Source organism: Rhopilema esculentum, chromosome 11 (assembly GCF_057945365.1).
Source record: "Rhopilema esculentum isolate cy_ngs chromosome 11, ASM5794536v1, whole genome shotgun sequence".
In the NCBI taxonomy this organism is placed as follows: domain Eukaryota; kingdom Metazoa; phylum Cnidaria; class Scyphozoa; order Rhizostomeae; family Rhizostomatidae; genus Rhopilema; species Rhopilema esculentum.
This window is the reverse complement of record NC_142825.1, coordinates 3855779-3879071: the sequence shown is the minus strand read 5'-3', so window position 1 is coordinate 3879071 and position 23293 is coordinate 3855779. Positions and strand designations below refer to the sequence as shown.

General features: G+C 33.9%; 1 protein-coding gene across 4 annotated transcripts in view; it reads right to left on the bottom strand.

Annotated features, from left to right (window-relative positions):
• Positions 1-672: 672 nt before the first annotated feature.
• LOC135693288 (E3 ubiquitin-protein ligase LRSAM1) overlaps positions 673-23293 on the bottom strand; it is a 33894-nt gene continuing 11273 nt past the window's right edge. For 3 of the 4 annotated variants that reach the window (XR_016144269.1, XR_016144271.1, XR_016144270.1), the window contains 4 exons: positions 22802-22965; positions 19695-22125; positions 17673-17726; positions 17315-17359 (listed from right to left, as the gene is read on the bottom strand). Coding sequence is in view for 1 of the 4 variants with exons in the window: in XM_065211722.2 (XP_065067794.2) it covers positions 2355-2477; positions 3465-3578; positions 3898-3999; positions 4823-4954; positions 6232-6330; positions 6821-6916; positions 7522-7602; positions 7904-7978; positions 8153-8237; positions 8795-8894; positions 9340-9410; positions 9583-9627; positions 9923-9974; positions 10212-10299; positions 10845-10967; positions 11299-11328; positions 11797-11861; positions 12660-12704; positions 12903-12950; positions 13299-13341; positions 13729-13853; positions 14687-14771; positions 15146-15214; positions 16093-16164; positions 17315-17359; positions 17673-17726; positions 19695-19760 (2133 nt within the window). In the remaining 3 variants the exon portion in view is untranslated. Of the gene's footprint in view, positions 2478-3464; positions 3579-3897; positions 4000-4822; positions 4955-6231; positions 6331-6820; positions 6917-7521; positions 7603-7903; positions 7979-8152; positions 8238-8794; positions 8895-9339; positions 9411-9582; positions 9628-9922; positions 9975-10211; positions 10300-10844; positions 10968-11298; positions 11329-11796; positions 11862-12659; positions 12705-12902; positions 12951-13298; positions 13342-13728; positions 13854-14686; positions 14772-15145; positions 15215-16092; positions 16165-17314; positions 17360-17672; positions 17727-19694; positions 22126-22801; positions 22966-23293 lie in introns of those variants that run through there. The other variant, XM_065211722.2, reaches the window with a different exon arrangement.

The following is a 23293-nucleotide window of genomic DNA, read 5'->3' as shown; positions in this document are numbered from 1 at the left end:
ATAATTTTGTGTGGGCGTTGTTTCTTCTTTATCAACTGCCTACTTAGTAAAGAAATCATTCAAAACATTACGACCTTTTTGCAATTAAATTAATGCAATGCAAAAGATGAAAGTTGCTGAGTTAATTTTTGTGGCTAAGGAAAAAGTGTGTTACCTTTACCCTCGACAAGAAGCGTGGAAAAAAAATCCTGCCTTGTAAATCGGTAAGGGACACATTGGTTTAAAAAGTGTAACAGGAGCCTATCGAAGAATTTGGAACCCATGTGGAATGTCGTGTATTGCACAAGTGTTAGTCGTTTATGTACTGTTATATAATTCTTAGACTTTGGTGAAGGTTTTAGCAAGCCCAAGTGTTATGAATATAAGGTCTTGACCCCCCAAAAAACTTAACCAAAATACTTTTATTTTTTAAAATATGGCTGTTTTTACACTTATTTATCAGGGCTGGCTCCCCCAAACAAAAAGTTGTATCTCGATCTTTGTATGTTTGTATGCAAAAAGTTGTATCTCGAACTTAAGTGACTGGACCATTAGAACAGATTTTCGACTGGAAAGGCATCTAGCAGACCCGCCCCAAAAACTTACGAAAATAATTTAACATTCAAAATAACATTTCTGTTCAAAATTATCAACAAAAAAACGACTGAGTGCGAATAAAATACGTCAAGAAAATAGTGATATTCATGATGCATCTTAAGAATATAATCACTGAGAACAATCACTGATTATTTGATACTATTTCGCGTCAAATACAGTTTGGGTAAATATTTAAAGAAATTATGATGTGCCATTAAATGGTGATTGGATATTGAAATGGAAATATGTGATATAAGATTATGTAAATTATGCGCAGATTTTGAATTTAGAAAAGGTATGATACGTGGTTTATCATTAAGCATAAATCTGATATAACACCTTTGCTTAACTTTGCAAATATGGTAAATACAGATCTTATGCTAAATAATACGAAGCAATTGCGTGTCTAGAATTTCTTCATCGCCTCCTCTCCACATCGAGGCTCGCTGTTCATGGCACAGCTCATCATGCTGTGGCTCCTGATTTTTAAAAAAGACTGGATCGAGCTCTCTATTGCCTTGAAACACGAAAGCTTGAAGCCCACTCAACTTCAAAAGAAGGAGGGCCCTCAAAAAAGCGGGAGGCCACTCCACAAACCAATACGTGAATGATATGGATATGCGAGAGCTGCAATGCTGTGTTATGAGTGCTGTAAAGAAAAAGACCAGAGAAGCTGATTGCTAGGAGGGACGGTGGATGCCCTCTCCTCGCATGGACTGTTCTGGGGCTCCCTCTAGGATGGCGACACTCTTGCCACAACAGAAGCTCGACCAACTCTTTTTCATAGATCAGTGGTTGTGGCTAGAGATGTATGCTACATGGAGGCTCGAATAAGTCAAATAGGATGCTACCGAGTCTCCACCTTAATCTAATCACCTTAAAAAATATTCTGTGAGAAAACAAGCCTGGCCGGTGCAAATGAGAGAATATTCTACCTCACGTGCATCTATAATTTCTCTGATATTGGGTTCCGTATTTTGGAAAATCTGGGACATAGATTCTTTAAAAATTATACATTTTGAAAATAACAGTCAGAGAGTAAAAAGAAGGGGCATTTTCTACAAACAGTTTTAACCTGTGTAAAAACTCCCTTAGCATTAGCAAAACAATAAGCAAAAAATATTTAGAAAAATTTTGGATTAGTTTTATTCTTTTCTGTGAGGATTTTCAAAGACTCATAATATATTGTTTGTAATTGATAAACCAATTCAAAATAAATGGGGGTCAATCTAGACATCGTGGACAAAGGAAAGGGTTTGGGGTTTACAAACTTTGTAGGGATGAACTCACTACACAGTGGCGATTCATACAAATACTACTTTTCGGGGCATAAAATTAAAAAATGGCTAAAATCGCAAAAAAGATGATAAGGAATATAGATTTCTTGACACATTTAAATATTTCTATTTGCAAAGTTTTTTAGGGGTTTTTAATCTATTTTTGGACCCCTAAATCACAGTGATTCAGAAACAGCATCCTGGACCCAACTTAATGATGGCCTTACGCCTTACATTGGCGTTTTAAAGCACTGCGAGAAAGACGAGAATTTCGTTATGGTAAATATAAAAATGGTTGTACCACTAGGCAAAATCAACATACATTAGGGTGAAATTAAGTTTCAAGTCACAATTGTATTCATTGTTTACAAATCTTTTTGGTTGCCTTGGGGTCTTCTAGCATAACATATTCCATTTTCAGTGTGCAAATTTTGTTCGACTAAAAGATTAAATATTTAAAAGCAAATAGACCAATATTTACAAATTCCACTGTCACTCGAGTCACACTCCGTATAGATGGCACTTTTGCACAATAACCTCCCGGCACAAAGGGCATAGCTCCAGTGGCCTCGAACACATTCCGCACGTACAAACATGACCACAGTTCAGGAAAATCGTGTCGGGCTGAAAATCACAAAAAAATGAAGATATACATAAGATTAAAACATTTAAAAACATAATCTTTCTTTGACCGCATCAAAGTACGTGATTTTATAAAGAGCAATTCATTGAAATCCAAATAATTCGATCTAAATTATGATAATCAATTGATGCTTCTAAAAAATATTATCAAATATTATATATTATTATACTCTAGCTTTAAGCAGAAACTGAATTAAAAAACCATAATGTATTCTTAACATTGCAATAAAAATATTTGTAACAATTATGTAAAAAGTTATAAACTTTTAATTGCCGTCGTTGTCAGTACTTTCTAACGCCTTTTAAAACCTGGATCGTTTATTTTCGTAACAAAAAAATTATTAAAAATTCTAGAGAAACTGTTCACAACAAACTGCAAGCTCCAGTCTACGTTAACGTATGACTGGAAGAAGGTTGGTCCTTTTTTCAAATTGGTTAGAGCTTCATTTTACAACATGTTTCATTTTACAAATACGAAGACAGGTAAATGAGTTGCAGTGTGAAAAAATTAATTTTTGAAATTGTAAACTCTGTGATAAATCTTCTAAAATCAAACAGGAAAATAAAACAATCTTTTCGTAGTAATTTACAATGTGGTCAGCGTTTTTTCAAAGGTTTTAAAACACAGACTCAGTGCTCCAGATTATCTGCGCGGGCCGCAGTACATCATGGATTAGGGAGTGTCCGACTAATTGAACGCAGAAATCATGTATTTCATGAGAATACTTGTGTAAATTCGATACAAACTTTAAAGAATGAAATAGTTGATGAAAAAACAAAATAACGACGCTAAACAGCAGCTGCCCTCAAGGTATCATGCCTTCCTGGATGTCAAATTCGTAGGAAAGCGTTCCCTGACTCTAGGCGTATTCATTAATGCCGTCAAAAAACTCCTCGTCGTGTATGACACGATTTAATCCTAACCGGTTTCTTCAGTTTTACCAACAAAATGTATACGAAAAAAAATACCTTTTCTTCTAAGCAAACGACGCATTCGCCTTCAAACCTTGCAATCAAAGATGCAGCTGGAGGGGCGCTCGGCAATGCCTCCATTTTCACCTCGCTTGCCTCACAAGACATAGACTGTAGACAAAGATTTCAAAGAGTAATTCAAAGAGAAACTTAATTATAAACATGACTTCACGCATTTAAGAGAGTCGCTTGCATGCGTAAAACATGACTTTATACCAACCAAAACAAGCTACAAAATCAGATGTAAAAACTATCGAATCGTCATGAAGGCTTTGAAAACCTTTCAAAAACTCTACCTTGGAAAGCTAGGTAGAAACAAATACAAAGACATAGGCCTAACTATAATCTAATTAAAATGAAAATTCGGTTGCTAATTTGATCTTATTACAAAAAATAGTAAATGAGAAAATGCAAGAAAAGATTATAATACCTTTGAAAAGTTTTGCTTTTGTTCCATCTCATGGCTCATTAGTATCTTGTTTTTAATTGCAGCCAGAACATCAACACGTGCATCCTCGCTATGCACTCCAATCTACAGCAATCAAACAAAATAAAATCTTTTTAGCTAGATCAAAAAATACATAGTTAGAACAAAGAGGAAGAAAACAAACAAGAAGCCTCATCGTCAAACTATAAACTAGAAACTAGAAGCTTGAAATTTTCACAGAGAAACAACAAATTTCTTTTTGACTATGAAAGATCTTGTTGAAAAAGTAAATAAGCAGATAAATGCTTCCAAAAAACAATATAATATAATAAGTCTTTATACAAGATAAACAATTCAATAAAATATCCTGCTATCACCATGTGAACTATTCAGGAAAAGAAAGAAAGTAAAAATTATAAAAAACTCTGAGAAAAGCCTAACCGAAGTGATAATAATCACTTAAAAAAATAACAAAAATCTGACTAAAATTTTTCTTGAACAGTTCTTAACATTTCTAAAATGGGACAATTTTTCGATCGATTTCAAAAGGTCGATTGGCAAATCGATATAAAGCTTTGCACCCATTGAATGGAAGTATTTTCTGGAATATTCTGTTTTGATGCCCAGAAGCTTTATCAAACATTTCTCGCTTGTGCTTTGGGCTGTTGCAACTTAAAAAAGCCTTGAAATATTTCGCAAAAATCATTCTCTAAATGGGAAGAACGATACGGAGATTGAAAAATATTTGTATGACATTGATGAGTGCTGGAAAACTTATACCAACAAAACAAAGTAACATAAAATATATATAAATTAAATGAAACATATAAAAAACTTAAAAGAGTATCTATTCAAATTTTTTAGAAATCTTATCTTTCTATCAGTTGATTCTATCATATCATCAAAAAACATATACTAAATTTTGTACCTTTTTGAGTTCATCGTGTGTCATCAAATTTATCTGTTCTTTTGTGATCTTATGTCTTCCAAATATTGGCAAATACTCCCTTGCATTCGCATTCATAAGAATTTCGACAACGTAAATATCCAATTCATTTTCCTACCATAAAAAATATTCGAATTTAAGATCTTTAAAAAATACAGTAAAAACCCGCATAAAAGAACCTGTTTTATAAGAACCTAGAGGCTGAAATTTATTCTTTTTAACCCCATAATTAAGAACTCCCAAGAAGCTGAAATTTGGAAAGGTTCTTTTATATATCTATCTATAAGAAAAAAGGGTTTCTAGAGTGGTATTTTTACACCCTATTAACACTGGCAAACTAAACCAGCTTAGAGTAAATCAGATTATGGTATGTTGGATTCTAGTTGGACAATCTGACAACACAAATTCATTTGATTGGTTGAAATTTATCATGAAAAACAAAGCTGGTTTAAGTGCGTCTGTTAGAATTTTTGCGGTGGAAAACATTGTTAATGTGTGCAAGGCCTGTACGTATGTATATAAGAGCCTTGTTAAGAACCTTTTAGATTGGAATTTAGAATAGCAGCCTGTTAATTAAGAACCTATTCAGGCTGCCAGAAAAAAACCCAGGTTCTTTTATGCGGGTTTCTACTGTACAATAAGAATAATACTCAAAGTAATTATAGGATTACTCCTAAACTTTCGTTTATTATCTAAAACCTAATAAAGCTTAAAAGCCAAATATGGGGGGAAATCGTTTTGTTGTCCTCCAAAAAGAAACATTGGAGTGACATACACTTTGGTATTAGATCATGGTTATAAAGAGCTGCTATCCTTGAAAAACTGCCACCTTAAAAACCACTAAAGAGATAAGACTTAAGCAACAAATAATCTACAAAAATCATCTACAAAACTATAAAATTATTGACCATTTTACATGGGCAGCAGTTTAAAGTTTCCTTTAAATAAAGTTTTTACTCTGTTCCGGAATTTTTCCCGGTTCTCTGAACAAAAACAACTTGATGTTCATAGGCAGGCCCATGGCTAAAAAAAATAATTTTTTTCTTTCTGGGAACTTGTTACATGAGAGAAATATTTTCTTCTGAATGAAAGTATTCAATTAAATAGTTCTAAAAAGCATTCACTAGAAATTATCAATCTGGTTTTGTGTTGCAAATTAAAAAGATTTTAGCTTTCAGCTTAAAAGATACTGCAAAGAAATGGTCATAGCTCCTTTACAGTGAGCTCAATTTTTAAATTTCACTGGTGAAATATATTTATTTTGGTTGAAATTATTGCCAATTCCGTTTTCTGGGAACCCAGTTCGAGGTTCTGATACTTTTTGCACTTCTGTCCAGGTCCTGAAATTCCCCATAACGATCCCAGGATTTAAATAATGATACAAAACTTACATCATCAACAAGAACTTGTGGCTTGCTATCAAGTAGCCTTTGAAACTGAATAAGCCAGTAATCCTTGGCTTCATCCTCTTTGTAATGTTCCATTTCTTTCTGCAAATTGGCAAAAACATTGGCGAAATTATATAAGATACACAAAATACTGTGAGAAACAAAGGCGAAAACCATAACCCTACCTTACCATGCTGCAAAACGAATGAAATTGGCCTCTCCTTTATATATATGTGACTCCCAATACTATGATCGCCAGTATTCAAAAGGTACTTGAAGACAAGTCAAATTCTAATAGATATAAGGCTTAAAAAAGTATTAATACCAATTAAAAAAGAAACAAAACATTATGACCTTCCTTTGATTTTACACTACAGAGCTTCTGTACGCTAATAGGTTGGTGTATTTTGAAAAGCGAAAAGCTGCTTGCGGGTTTGAATTTTCTAAAAATCGAACCAAAAACACGCTTAGCCTTAAGCTTTAAAGATTTAAGAGAAAAAAAATTGTCATGACTTGAAAGAATGAATTGTGGGAGGGAAAGATAAGTACAGAACAAAAAGCTGAGAAAATTAAAGCTGATAAAAGTAGCTACCAGTCTTTTGATCAATTCACTTTCCCTCCTTTCTTGTTCATCTATAAGCTGGCTCAAAATAAGAGCAGTGTTGATGCGCATCTCAGCGAGACGATTCTGTGAAGGAGACAGATTGATGGTTTTAATAGACATACCGCAACTCAACGATTAGGTGGGTTCGAAGAAGCCCCGGGGCTTGTTTTGCAAAAAAAATTGGGGCGGGGGTTTATTTGAAAGGAGGCTTATTCGAAGGTGGGGGCTTATTTAGCAGCAGCCACAAATATTTCCAGGGTAAATTTTCATTCTTTGTTTGAGGTTGGTCAGAATTTCTATGAATGTTGATACATTGGGAAAAACCTGCCACTGTCGAGGAAATACCTTAGGCCGTGGAAGCTTCTTCGAGGGTATTAGCTTATTTCACACAAATTACTTTAGAGTGGGGGCTTTTTCGAGGGGGAAAGGGCTTATTCGAGGACGTCCAAGTCTACGTAGAGAACAAATTATAGATTTTTACAGAAATACAAAGTCAACTACAAATGCCAGAACAAACATAACCGAATCTGACTCTGAACAATTACTAAAAATTACTAAAGATTATTTTCACGATGTGTAGCTAATTGGCAAGTATCGGTATTTAACTTAGGTAACGACAAACAAGATGCTTCGTGTACAAGGCTACATGGAAAATTGTTATCTTTAAGAAAGACCGTTAAAGAACAAACCATTTCTTCTTCCTCCTTCTGAACCCTTTTTTCCATTTCCAACATTGTGATCCGGCGAAGCTCGTTATTTATCATGTCAATCTAATACAAAATTGAACAACATTAACTCCATAGAAACAAAAAGGTCATTTTAATTTTACATTTAAAATTTTCGACAATATTATCTTTGTCAAAAAAATTCAAAAGTCTTCTGCATGCTTTTAAATTCATTTTAATACTTTCAGTTCTGTCAAACTTTATAATTAATGACTACAAACGATGGTTTTGATGAGATCCGGTTATATAGGTACTGGATTTTTACCCAGTCAGAACCACCTTCTCTTAACGACACTGCGCATTTTGCGAGAGAATAATACCCATTGCTACAAGCATAAATCAATACCTGTTGTCTAATACGTGAAAGCTTGGAATCCTTCTGAAACTGCAAAGCTTTGAATGCCATCATCTGACTCTCTTCCTGTTTTGAAATTAAAATCCATATTAGAAAGTCAGTTTCGAAGCCAATTCAATCTTCAAATTCACTACACTATTTTAACAAAGAATAGATTTTTTTGAAGTCACACTATTTAACAGTTGGTACAAATCCGAAATACAAAGAATCTATTTTCACTGACATAAATCTGTCACAAACCTCATCTGATATCTTCTGAAGAAGATCAGTTCGATGCTCGTCTCTTTCGTGAAGCAGCGTCTCAATGTCTTGGTTTGACTGCAAGCTGCCAAAAACAAGCCCAATTCGTATGAAAAACATAAACTATTTTTAGATTACTAAGTATTAGATTGTAAACAAGTCATCATTCTAATAGAGCTGGTAGAATCTGAAAAACTTTTGAAGGCTTGGCTGGCTTATTGCTTCGTTAATTACAGAAGAAAACACTTAGAGCTTCTTTTAACTTACTTAGAGTCACGAGAGAGGTAAAAGTATTTGAGAACATTATACACCTACATATGATGGTATTTAAAGAATTCATACTGTAACACCATTTCAGGTTAAAAAGAGAAAATTTGCCACACTTATTGCAATGCTTGGATGCAAAGCTGGCAATGATTGTGCCAGGGCTAACGACAGTATTCCAAGATTACCGGAGGTAATTCCAAATACAATAATTACAAAAAATGTCATCGTAACAAAATTTCGGAGGACAAATTTTTTGACGATTTTTTCTTCGACTAAATTTTAAAGAAGACGAAATTTTGCCACTACACTGTATGTTCAATTGCTGCGGTTCATAGGGCACAGACAGAGGTAATTAATTGTATGCCTAAATCATACCTCCTTAAAGCAAGTTTGGAAGTGTTGTCACGTGACCTCTCGTATTCGGCAAATTTCTCTTGATGTTTTTCGAGTTCTTGCATAACAATAGTCATGCATCCTTTGAGGAAAATTCAGAAATTTACCTCCCCTTCTACAGTTTTCAACAAATATTCAACAAAATTGTTGATACAAACGTTCTAGAAATGGCAAGTAAATATATTGCTGCAATCGCCATCAAAAAGTGTTTACCAGTAAAGTTAGACAAATAACAATGGCATGAGAAAATGAGGATTTAAAAAAACTCGGGGCTAACAGGTATCGCAACTAAACTCAGGAGCACTGGAAAGAAAGTAACCGATACAGGAGCAGCAAAACGAATGCAAGTTTTGTAAGTTTCAAATTAGATTCTGCAAAGCTTTACTTCTGAAGGCCTAGTATGTTACGGTCTTCAGAAGGTAAAGAAGGACTAGTGAGTTAAGGTGTTCTAGTAGGTGAAGGTGGTGTACCAAGTTAAGTTGCTCAGAAAGTGAAGGGGGTTTGATAAGTTAAGGAGGTAAACATACGTATTACGTCTTCTTTCTTCAGCCTTTCAGTTTCTTCCTGGGTTATTCTGAATAGCATATCTGTTCTCTCTCTGCAAATTAAACACAGAAACTTGAAATAATTCATCTTTGTTTCGGTTTGATTTTCAAGATATGTGATTACTTATGATCAAATCGAACTAAATGAGTTTAAATGAGCGAATGATGAACAGACTGCAGACATTGATATACTGGTGGAAATGAATAAAAAATTACTGTTCACACCTCTCTGCCTCCATTTCGTCGAGCAGCTCTTCTGTCCTTCGTGCCCTGTTTAGAAAGAGAAAAAAATGTTGAGCGCTGATGAGAATGGTTCTTTAACAAAACTCCTTACTTGGAGAAAATCGAGGGAAGAAAATGTGGGCCAATTAAGGATGGTTTTTAAGAAAGGACGTTAATCGAACGTAATGTCGAGCAATGACTCTCTTGGTGGAAAAGTCAAAAGCAGAGGCTTGAAGACCAATGGGAGTTGAATCATTACTAAACACAAAAGCTATACACAACAATAAAGAAGTTGATACGAAAACAAGTTGACACTGGCGAAGGAGAATAATGTACTTCTCACTTTTCTGTCATTTGCAGCACCAGTGATACTGTATCGTTCAAATACTCTTCATCTAGAATAATGAAAAAAGAATTGAAAGATGAAGAAAGATTTCACATTTCACATATAAACATAAAAAAGCTATTAAAAGTCGCTTACTTTTTGAAAAACTTTACAAGTTAGATATTGATAATAACAGAAGTACAGTTACAATGACAGTTACTGGTATCTTTATCATTAGTTAACTAAAAGTTAATATTCTTGGCTAAATTTCAAAGCACTAAGTTGAAAATAAAAACTGTGAACCTGCCTTGGCGTAAAGCCTGAAGTAGTTTCTTTCTGCTACCCTCGCTCTCTTCATAAGCTCGGTGAACCTCTGATTGGTTCCTCATTTCCTCCTTCGTGACATAATAAAAGAAAAAAATTCATATAAGTTGCAAATTCAGTTATAACGGAAATGAAATAACTTTGATTGATACAAAATCGTTAGTCTTAGACGATGCCAATTTTTTAGTCTCAGTGGTCACCAAATCTTGAAATACTTGAAAGCAATTATAATGCGATTGCCAAATTTCAATATTGGCAGTATATAAATGAAATGCCTGTCACACAATATGGTGTAAAATATTGTTTACAATCCTTAGAAAACCTATTAAACCCCCCTGAAGAAACAAGGTCATATTTTAATTCTAATTTTCAATAGATCATATCCTCAAGAACAAACTTTGTGCTAGATTAGTTTGATGCAAATAAAGTATTTGCCTCTAAGAACTCAGAAAATATCCCTGCAGAAAGCGTGAAAACGCAAAATGGAAAATCTCTGTGTACTTACAGTAACTAAACATTTATTTTGAGTTTTCTCAAGATTGAGTTTGAAACAGGCATTGAAAAGCCCTTTTCAAACTTCTAGCACAACTTAGACAAAAAACAAATACAATCTTACAAAGGCAACATTTGCCAAAAGCTTTTGTCTTTCTTTCGCCGCAGATGACATAAGAACAGCATTTTCAGTTTGTGCGTCTAGGATTTTCTTTTCTAATTCAAGCTGCCTTTGTTTTTTCTTTTCCTTTGAAACAAGTAAAAGAGATTGGCGAACTGTTCTTATTACAAGATACAATATCTTGACAAACCAAATTTGACTTTCAATCAAATTTACAACAAAATGATAAATTTTTAAAGCAATAACCACCAAACCGTCACATGGCATTTTTACACTTTAACACAAATAAAAGCTTCATTGCATAAAAATTTTATTGAAAAAGGAAATAAACTTCTTTGTTCATCCACAGACTATCTATTGACTGATTAAACCAAGATTAGAGAAATAAAGAAACTTTAACTAATCTCATTATTTTGACGCTATATCAAATATTTTAGACCCATCATAAAAAACATACTCGAATTTCTTCTCTCTTCTTGATTGATTCCTGCAACGAAAAGTAAAAAGGTGCGTTTTGAGTTTTTGCGAAATAAGAATTGCCTGATATTAGTAAAAATATGAATAAAATATGTCGTGTACCCATTTATTAAAATCAACAGCAAGATTGTGCAATCACCGTAACCTACCTATGGCTAGGTTGGAGCTACAAGTAAGCTGAGATACATGTTAACAATGTGAGTAATGACTTAAAGAGCAGATATATATGAAAATAAATCACACAATTATTTCACCCCGTCATACAGGGCTTTCTCAAAATAAAGGACTTCTATTTATCAATTCAAAAATCATAAATATCGATTGGGAAAGTAACGAACAAAAGGTGTCTCAATGAATGATTTTAGAGGAAATGAAAAGTTTTAGGTTGGTTCTGAATTCTCCTCTTAAGAAAAACAGAAAATATTCATAAACATTTTTTTGAAAACAACTGACTTTAAACTATTAAAGAGGAAGCAACCTCGTATGCAGCTCCGTCATCTGAGAGGCTGGAAGATGAGTGGTCAGACTGCTTTTCTGGTAGCCCTGTGTTGGAAGATTTGGGAAAAAAAATTGTCAAATATCAAGGGCAGTGAATAGGCCAAGACTGCAATCCTGGCAAAAACTCGTGAGACTGTTTCCCAAATGCAATATATTTCTTATTCAACATGATCCCCTCCGCCCTATATCAACGTGTGATTGTATGGGCAAAAATTGAATGCTGGGACATTTAGCTCTCATACGACACCAACATTGATAAAGGGGGAGGGGAGAAATTGATATGTCCTTATTTTCCTTGGGAACAATTGAGAGTATGCCAAACTTTTAACTCAGTGTCAAGGAGTTTTGGCCATGATTGTGGGAAGTGAACATCAACTCTTAGGCCAGACAATCAAAAGAATGGCCTTTACGGTTGAAACGCCATTTTAGAATCTTAAATATATCTTAAGTTGACTTATTGTGTGCGTTTTTCTAGAGAACGAGCTACAATTGTAAGACACAAAGAATCGTTTAAAAATTAAGATTTTTTCTACAAAATTCCAATTTTTGAGGATATTGAAAGCATTTATCGTGCGATATTCTCAAATGGCTAGAAATTATTTAAAATTGGGGGGAAAGGGATATTGACAAGTAAAATGGCGCATTTAATTGGCTCTTATGTATGATTCTAGCACAGTTTCTGAAATTCATGCTTGAATTTCTCGTATTTGTAGATAAAATTACGATATAAGTCTTCTAATCAGAAAATTCGATAAAAGTATATATTCTGACAAAACTATCTAATCATCCTTTGTTGTAAGGCGGATAGAAAAATGACGCACAACATATTTTGAATTCACTAACTTGCTTGTAGAGCAGCCAGCTCTCCTTCGAATTCATCGCCTTTAACTAAAAGAAGAAAGGTCAACAAAACATAACGGCATATCAGAGGGGAGAAAGGTGTTTAGATGTCCTGTAAAATTGTGTGTGGTTATCGACAAGACAGGTTAGAAACAATTTCATATATGTAGGGGGAGTTATTCATAATATTGTGCAGCATGATATCGTGCAATTGTGCATTCTGAGACTGAAGAAGAAGAATTATACCCAGCATAAACCATCTTTTGATCTCCAGAAATCCTTTACTGGAAACCTCTATAAAATAGAGAAATGCAGTGTATAAATCATTTACCCAATAACTAGTGATGAAGAACTAGTGATGAATAACGAAGTTTGAAAAGAAAGATTTTTGGTTTTTAAAAACTATATTTATATACAAGGTAAAAACATCAAGGTGGTGCAAACATCTAGGAAAAAATTATCAATGAAGTTTTTCAGCAATCGCTTGTTGTGGAAAAAACTTTCTTACACAACAAAGACAGCAACATTACAAACAGAACATTGATGATCTTCTACAACCTGGCCAGAAAATAACAAACATTGTTTCAGATCCCAAGTGACAAATAACATATCTAGTTTACGGTCCAAACAATACAAATTTACCTCTTGGGGGATAGCGAATTCTTTCTTTGTCATAAAGGAATTCCTAGGAGAAATAGTCATGAAAATTCACTATATCAAAACGTCTTCAGTTGAAACATGGGAAGAAAAGGGGATAAATCTATGGTGCGAAATCATAACATTGTTAAGAAGGAAGAAAAACAAATGACTTTAAGATTAACATAAATGCTTCAAGAGCTACAATCATTAAAAAATATCTTTAAACATTAAGTTCAACTTCCAAGATAGTTTTTAAACATTCACTTCTAAATGCTAAGTGGAATTAATCATAGAAAGCAGTGCATGATTATCCGCAAATGAAAAAATGTCTGCCAATTCTCGAGCTGCATACATTCGGATAAAACTTATTCACAAAATTGTTTGGCCTAGCATCAACATAGGCAAAACTCGTATCATATTATTTCTAAATTACCTCCAGTGAGCGAAGGTAGCAAAGATTTACTGGAAGTTGAGCAAGATCTTTGTTTTCACGGATATCCAAAGTCTGTAGTTCTCGCATATTTTTTATAGTTGGGGGCAAATATGTCAACTTGTTTCCTGTAAAATTTCAGAGAAAACAAGTCACTTTATGTGATTTATGCAAAACGCAATAAAAACAAATAAACTAAATTCCCAAACGATGTGCTTCAGTTGAAAACAAAGCTGATAAACCAACTTACAGGAAAGGCGTTTACCTATTAAAAGACTCTTATTTATACTCACTTTTTTACAAATATTGATTTTAACACCTAAAAACAGCACCCAGTTAACATGTTACTGTTTTAGGAACTGGTTGAATATGAAATTGACCCGATATGTAATTCCTACATTACGGTTTTGCTGTTTCTTTAATACAGCTTTGAAAAACAAACATTTTACGACACCTCAAAGCTCATGGTCTGACACTCTTCAGAATACCAAAAATCAGTATAATGAACAAAAAATCCTAAGCAAGGAAATATATGTACCCAGTTGCAGACCGAAGTAGTCCAATCCGTAATACAAGCATATGACAATTTAAGGCTGCCTAATCAGAACTGCTTCCCAGAAGAAAATATTTTTAAGCAGTTATTTTTTTCTTTCTCTAAGTAGATGAATTCTAAAACTGCCAGAGGGCGACATGGCATAGCTTAGTCTTTGTTACAGATTTGATAAGTTGTATTTAAGGGTTGCAGTATGTTATGATTCCTTAATCAAATTAGTGATCTAGATAAATATGTAGTGATCGGACAGAGGTATGCTATCAACTTGTTTTTGATTATATTAACATGTATAAAAATCTGAATTATGAGTTGACAACAATCACTCCTTTGTGACAACTTTATGGGAATCACGTCTGATGTAGGAGATGCAAGCTCTAGCTTGTGAAAATTCAAGACAAGACAAATTACCTTGAAGATTGAATGTTTGTATTTTAACCAAAGATCCAATTTCATCTGGCAGCCGTTTCAGTTTGTTGAATGACAAATCAAGTTTCTAAACAAGGTCAAATTACAAAAATAATAAAATAAACCTTGATGACAGCAGATCATAGATTATTAAAAACAATCTTTAAGTAGCAGAAAGGGATAAGTATGAAATACTCCAGATAGAATAGGTAAGATAATGAATAATTTAGAAATCTTAATCTAAAAATAAACCTCAATTTATCAAAACCATACAGTTTGCCACTGTTCATCCAATTTTAATCAGATTGCTAAACCATAAGGAAAATATCACATCATACTTTCAAATTGATTGCATATGTGATATTTTCTTCAATTGAACAACGCTCTTTGCTCTAGTCAGTATTAACTTGCAAATGGACAAAACAAAGTGCAAAAAATATCTCAGGCAAGAAGGAAGCTCACTTGTAAATTCACAAGGCAGTTTATTTGCTTTGGAAGAGTTCCAATTTCATTGTGTGACAAATCCAAAACCTGCATAAATGGTAGAAAAATACTTAAGGATGAATTAAGTTAAAAGCTAAATTAAAAAATTCTACTATGAGAAAGCTCATATCTCAGATCATGGAGCTTATTTTCTCAGGTCTGGAAATTTTTGAAACAAACTTCTCAGATCTCAAAACCTTGAATCACAAATTTTAAATTTTGCCTTAACAAGCTTTGATGGATAACAAGAAAAGTAAACATGAATGCATCCTTAATCAACCATACAAAGGGGAAAATTTCTGTATGTAATATTAATATTCCTTAGAAAATGATTTATCTTTTTTTATCAGAATACAGTCAGTGTACATTCCTTCATTAAAGCCATATCAACCTAACAATTCTTTCTACACCCTAGATCCTGCATGGGGGGCAACTGACCAGGAAAGTGAGGGGGCTGTGCAAAAAACCTTTTTCTACACTGACCCTGTCCCATAAATATGCCAAAAGCCTGTCACGTAAAAATAGGCAAAAAAGGCACAATTATGCCAAAAGAGCCTGAGCACAACTAAATTTAAAATTGGATTTTAAAAAATCAAAAGTTGTAAAACATATTACCACAGCTTTTCAGCTGACACTATCAAGGGTCAAAGACAAAAGCATGAGCATGTTTTGAAATGATTGTTTTTTCTTAAGGCAATTCTTAATTTCTGAACCACCAAAAATTTGAGAAAACATTTCCTTTTTCTTGTTTAGACTTTCCTTTGATAACTGATACATTTTACCCCTGTTCTGTTAATGAAAAGGCTAGCTAGCAAAGACTTTTATGAGTGGAAATGAAACATTAACAATAACTATTCAACCAAAAAGGACCTAATACTTTATAAACATAAGATTGATTATAAAAAATGGCAATTGACTCCACATACCTGTAACATTGCAAATTCTTCCATTTTTGCACCATTCAATGAATGAATTCTGTTATATTGCAAAAGCATTATCTACAAACAAATTGATAAAACAAACAGTGATAATTGGCAGCAAATTCTTTATGTTACAATTGCTTTATCCCCAAATTAACTCTGCTTTGCAGCAAATTAGACACACTTTTGCCCATGCTATTCATTGAATAAGAAGCAAAGTCAGAATGCACCACAACTCCAATTCATTGCAGTATACCTAAGCCTCTAGCTATTTCGTACAAGTAATCATAATTTTCATGAGACTACAAGCATTCTCATAAAACAGACCTCTCCCTAGAGATTTTAGAGCAAGTATGACTGATCATGCACCTTGAGGCAATATCCTTAATCCAGCTGAGCAATTCATAACTTCCTGTTTAAATTCCATTCTTGTTTTGAAGCTCTACTGATAATTTGATGCTAATTTTGGGTAAAGACCAGTCTGTGAACATATTTCTGTGCAATCTCATTAGTATCATTTCTCTTTAAGCAATCATCTCAGATGGAGTTCCTACTGCCTTTTCAGTAGCACAATAAACATGCTGACGGAAATGATGCAAAGATATATAGACCTTTGAAAAATATAGGAAAAAGTTGTGAAAAAATGTTTAAACCAGGTCTCTCAGACTGAGATGCGTGATTGACATATACCCAAACAAGACAAGGCACCCATTTTGTCACGCACCTATATCTAAAAAAATAGCGATATCATTTGCTTTTAAGATTACTTTTCTTATCGGAAACATTATCTTGTCCCTCCGTGAATAATTTTTAAAGTACAGCATTCATAATTTAGGGTATCACATGACACCATATGCATGTTTAACAATGCAAAACTGATTACAATCTCAGTAATCTTTAGATTAAAAATGTATTATTAGTAAAAATAAAAAAATTTCTTTTGTGGGTGTCTATAACACTTGAAAGTCAAGAGTTATATAAATCTCTGGTATCACAAAGCTTAAAAATCTACCGGAAAAGCTGTAGCATCAATAGTACTGATAATACAACTTTCCTGTGCTATTTAAATATTTTGTTTGGCATAAAATATACACCTTTACCTAATTATTAGTTTTTGCTTTTTCTGGATAAAAAAAAGAATTACACATTTTCAACTACCGAAATAAAAAATAAGAAATTTAACAAAAACTGATAAACTACGAAATCAATTTGGATAAAGAGTTCAAACCTTTTTCTGCAGAATTTTGCAAAATGCATAAACTTTATCTGGAACCTGCAAAAGATATTTCTGCTACTTAAAGAAGTGTAAATAATCTTATTTATTGATTTTGATCTCAATTACATGCTTTTTAAACTAATATTCTATTGCAACTTTCAAAATCAATTTTCAACATTGTTCGGAAATCAGTTTCCAGTTTAAATGAGAGTAATGCCCAGTCATTTCAATAAATAAAACTGATAAATGTCTAAAGACTTTTGTTGCTATTTATTATAATTATCCTGAAAGCATCATGCATGATCATCATTTTACAAATAACAAAAAAAATTTTTTTTGACTAGCAAAAAAGTGTCATTAAATTACTTACTGTAGGCATTCCACAGTTTGTGAGGTCAAAAAACTCATCTGGTTTCTCTTGAGCCTGAAAAATATGATCCAATAGGCTGGTGTGAAGTTATTGCAATCGCTGAAAATTGGAAAATTGATTGCACAATTCAAACAAAGTTCGCTAAAATAAACAGATGGTTTCCAATAGTATTTTTCATATGACACGAAAATCAAGATGTTTATTTAGAGCAGGCAGGTAGAAGTGGGTTTTGGTGGAATTTCTGAGTTCTGGCCTTTTTCAAAATTCTTTTAATCTTTTTGTTTCGAGTAATGAAGCTTCTTAAATTTCCTGATTTTCAAGTACCCAGTTCTTATAGTGAGTTTCTTATAAAATATTGAGAAAACTAGCATATCCTGTCATTAATAAACAAAATAAAAATTTCCTTTAAGGCATATTCTTTAAGGTTTGTTAACTAAACACAAAAGGTTTACAATGCACGAATTTAATCTGATTGAAATGTTTTCATTGATATAAAGGCATAAAAAACATCTGTCTATGGTTTCTATGTTCCTATTGAATTTTCAATATTTCAGTTTCCATTAGTTCAAAATTCTATTAAAACATGGAGTGTGTCAGAGGGTAGCTATGGTCCTCCTCATTTTGCAATAAAAAATGCTTTGAAAAGAATTGGGCAATAAATCTTTTTTTCACTTAACCACAAAGAAATCAAGCTATGCAGGTTTGATTACATTTATATTCATATAAAAACTTATGTGGAAAAATGGGTCGAACTTCCCCAGGACCTGCAGGTTTAGAGGGCCTTGTTTAGAAAAGAATATCATTTTAAGAATGGAATTAATCAAATGTAAGTATGTCCAAACAAAAACTGCAAGAAGATTACTGCAAAATATTTTCCGCAGTGTATTTTAAGCTATTCTAAAGAGCGTAGACTCAAAAATGTTCTGTTTGTTCCGGTTGCAGGAGGGTATCATTTTGCAGCTTCGCTATAGGGCCTTGAAAAGCCTTTAGCAACCACGGCAATATCTCAACATAAAGAGTTCACATTGAATCGTGGGCATAAAATGTCATGTGTGTAAAAAAAGGAAAGGTTACAAAAGCAAATTTCTCGATAGACTCCAATCGATGGAATTCTAAAAGTCAATAGAAATGTATGATGCCCTGTACACTTTGCTCTGATGAAGCCCAGTATGCTGGGGCAAAAGATTAGCTACAGCTAATTTACCTATGTTTATTGTTGTTTGTTCTCGGTGCGTTGCAGTGTGCCTTATTTGCTACATAAAATATCATGATGCATTTAGTACTTTTTTAAAAAAAATTTTTTAGTCAAATAATGCTGTCAACTTTGAGCCCCGACTTCAGTATTTAATGTCTTGGTGATGCCCCTGTAAGAGGTTATCAATAAATTATTATTGTCCCAGTTTACAGAACATGGCTGTTGAGGAGGAGGGGGTTCATCTGCATTCAGATATGAACTTTGCATTTGCAACAAAGGTAATTTTCATATTTTACATATATTATCAAATAGTCTATGTAGCAAAATATAATTTTCTTCCTAATCAAAACCTAACCATGTTTAATTTTAATTAAGCCTTAGTAAATAGCTGTTTGCAAATTACCACCATAATATAATCTCCCTGGTTATATACACCTAAACTAGTGACAAATCGAATCACCCTATATTTTAGTCATTTTTAAACGAAAATTCCGCTAACTTGGAAAAATATCATTTGTCAATAACAGCTAAAAGTTTAGAAATTAGTATAGTTAATGATTGAAGATGTAAATAAAACTAACCAACTGATCCAATGAAAACTGTAATGCAAACTTAATCTATTGTCTCGGGACAATTATAGCACAATGAATTGGTAAATAAATTTATCAAGGAGAATATTAACGCATCCATAGCACCTAGCACGGCCACAGGGCAGATAGTGGTAGAATTAAACATGCGGTGAGCGTGACTTACTACCCACTTATAAATCAAAAACATTTTAGTTTGAGCAATGATTATAAAAACAAACAACTCGAGATTGTACTTACAACTTGAAATTTCTTCTCAAACAAATTCTTTTCTTCTTTCCCCATGCTTTTTCGAAAAATTGGCATATCCTCGTTGATACTTTGATTTGTCTTTTTAGGCAATGCTTAGAATTAAAAAAATATGGAGCTCTATCACAATTTTTACTTCAATATACTTGCATGATATTTAAATGCAACATCAAGAGCTTTCTAAATATCCATACACGCTGCACAGAGTGTTAAAATAGCAAACAGTTTCCCGACATAAAAAATTTATCTCACTTTCTGCAAGTTAGAACTGTTTTGCAATCGCGAAGTTCGTCTCGTTTTTAAGTTTGCGCCCATCCTCAAGAAGAGGCTAAGCATGTTCTATAAATAATAGTATGACGAAATCACAAATGGAATAATACGGGATTCTTCTGGGAAGTTGGGGTGTTAGGGAGTTACAGTATTTCTATCAGCAACTTCTTCACAGACTTAACGAGCTGCATAAGCACTTTCGATATGGAAGGAAGAGCTAATATAAAATCACGACTGCACGGCTGGCTAAAGAAAATGCTGAGCGAAGCAATTTCTCTCAAACGACTTAGCAATTATACGCTTGCGGTTTTGTTTTGAAAGAATGTTCAATGCAGCAGTAGAATAACAATTTGATGTTGGGTAAACATTAACTTGTTTCATTCTATTTCGCAATCTTTGTGTTTCTCATTTGCGGTATCTTTAGGGACTTGAGGAGAACAAGGCAATACCACGGCGAGCGAGTTGTCTAAGATCCTGTTACTGTTTCTCCTACGAAGTTTTATGAAAACTTTTCACATGTGCAGGTGTTGGCCGAATGATTTTTTGCGACTTTCTCTTAGAATTATACTGTAATTACGTAGAGAACTATCACAAGAGCATGATCGACATATTCTTCGATCTAGAAGTGATAATGTGTGAATGCTTGATGCCGTTTTAGCTTGAAATTTTCTGGACTCTAGGTTTTCTAGGTATGCCTCGTGTAGCATTTTATGTTTCGAAACATACATTTTTAATATCCAAGCAGAGAGAAAGGAGACCTGAGGGCCTGTTGGCCATTCGAAGAACGGAATCTTTTTATAAGCTTTTTATCTAGACTGTAGTCAAGAAACAAACCAAATACGTTATTCTGCCTCTCTTGTCATTTTCGATCTAGAAGTGATATTCTTTTCACCTCCAATTATTTGCAAAATATACAGTATTTGGGTATTCAGCACTAGGACACACAACACAGGAATGAAGATACTCACAAACATTTACTAATTACTTCTAAACAAGAGAGATATACAGTCATGATAAAAACATACAAATTAAATACATTTCATTTCAATGAAAAACTTTGCCTCTTTTTGGTTAAGTTGATAACTTCTTGGCAGGGCTGACATAAGCCATCTTGATTTGCAAAAAAGCTACCATTATATGATTCATAGGTACAGTTACTAAGTATCTTCCAGGATTTACCGGGGGTTATGGGAAGTGCGACATCCCACCCCCCAATATTCTTGTGTTCTTCCGTAAATTTTGCTTTGATTCGGTAAATGCATTTTTTGGTAGTCAGTAGCAGCAAAACAATACTAAAAAGTTAATATCTTTTTGTTCTTATCTTCTATATCTAAAAGTAACTGAGTTTTAAAAATTGCCGTTTCCATCAGTTTTTTATAGTCACATAAAGGGTGTGGCACAACGTCCAATCATTATCCAATACCCCCCCCCCCCCAATCCTTGTCGCTTAAATCTGTCCCTGGTATCTTCTGTATACTTCCAAAGACCTTCATAAGACTTTCAAAGCAAATACTGATGTAAAACAGTTCGTAAACGTAGAAAGGGTAAACGAATGCTAAGGATGACTTGCCTACAACATTTACAGCGATGCTATCGCAATAAAGTTTCAATTTGTAAAATTTGAATTCTCTAAATTACAGTTATTGGTCTTCTATCCATAGCGAGGCCATCTAGGGCACTATCAGATGATATGGATTTTAATTTTGGCCTCGCTTTCAAAGCAATCCGATGCTCCCTTGCTTGCTTCCACGTTGATATGCTATTTGCAAGGTTGTCTATATGTTTCCGCGGATATCTTCGATATGCGTATTCAATTGGCAGCATTAAAAACATCGCCCCAAAAGTTATTGAAATAAACAGAACCAGACCTCCAAAGTACTCCAGAGAGAGGCTCTCTGGTGAAAGTTTATTGTCATTCTGTTCTGAACAAGAGGCTGATAACCATTTTTTATTCAAATCAGTCAATACTCCAGCTTCTGTTAATTTCAAGATTTCATAAGACATCCTGTCAGTCCAGGGTGATCCCTTGGCAAGTGCTAGAGAGAATCCTGATTGGCCAACTGGCTCACCTGTTATTTTCATTTCACATTTGGACTGCTTTGATAAAAAGTAAAGCAGAAATGGATATTCGTGGATAAATGCTTGAATTTTCCTAAAAGAACGACAATTTGTTTACAACGTTGAAATTTTTACAACCTATTTGAATGATTGTAGAATTACGAGGCTTCTTCAAGCTTTGATAGACAGCGTATAGATATAACAAATTTGAGCTGTTAGAAAACATATGCTCTAACTTCGGAATGGAGGAGGGTAAGTGAGAGGATATATGATCAAAAGCTTAGTCAAGGATTGTGAACTAAGTGGAATTTACTTCAGACATATTAACATGTCAGCAGTAATCCATGCTTTGTAGTCATTGACACCAGGAGCGGATCCAGAGCAAATTTGAAGGAGGGGCAATCGGTGGTGCTGAAAAATTTAGTGGGGGCGCTGAAATTGATGACGAGAGTATGCTGTATACAACAATTTCAGATCCATGTTCATTATAAACAACATAACTTTGAGGTAATCCTTGAAGCAAATTAACCGATCGGTCTCAGAAACTTTTTAACCTGATTCTCATTCTTCAAAAGGGGTGCACAATTTCCAAAAACGGCGCCAGACTTGCTTCAACACGTGGAGGGAGGGGCAATTGCCCCTAGTTGCCCCCATTAAATCCACCACTGATTGACACTAGTAAAGATACGTAGTTAGAATACGGACTAATGTTTAGCAATTAAATAAACACGTTAAAGAAATTGAAAAAAACAGAAGAATAAAATATATACCCAGATTTTACTTGCTTCAGCCCCTCCTCCACAGTGCGCACATTATATTTCAGCATAAACAGATACATTCTTTGGAATGTTTCATCAGGAGCATTTTTGAAGAAGCTTTCAATACTTGTGCTTGGAACAGTTGCAAATTTGAAATCAGGAGTTGGGTTTCTCATCTGATAATAGTAAAAGATTGTTAAGGAAACTAAGTGTGGAAAATTGATTAAGAAAACATAGCATAGGGGAGGAAGCGTCATATAGGATGGTTCACAGAAGTTGAAAGAACAGGAGACATTGTGACACCCATGCAGTTAAAGCAAAGCAGGTTATCATTCAATCCCGTTCAATGCGCTAAATCTCCAAATACACATCTGCAAGTTCCCTTGCCAAAATTTAGCCTCGTTCTCCTAATGATATCACAGGTCTACAGATTCTCGGGGCTCTGGTGGTTTTTCGTGGAGATAAGTATTTCCGATTAAATTTTTCATGCAGAGGAGAACAATG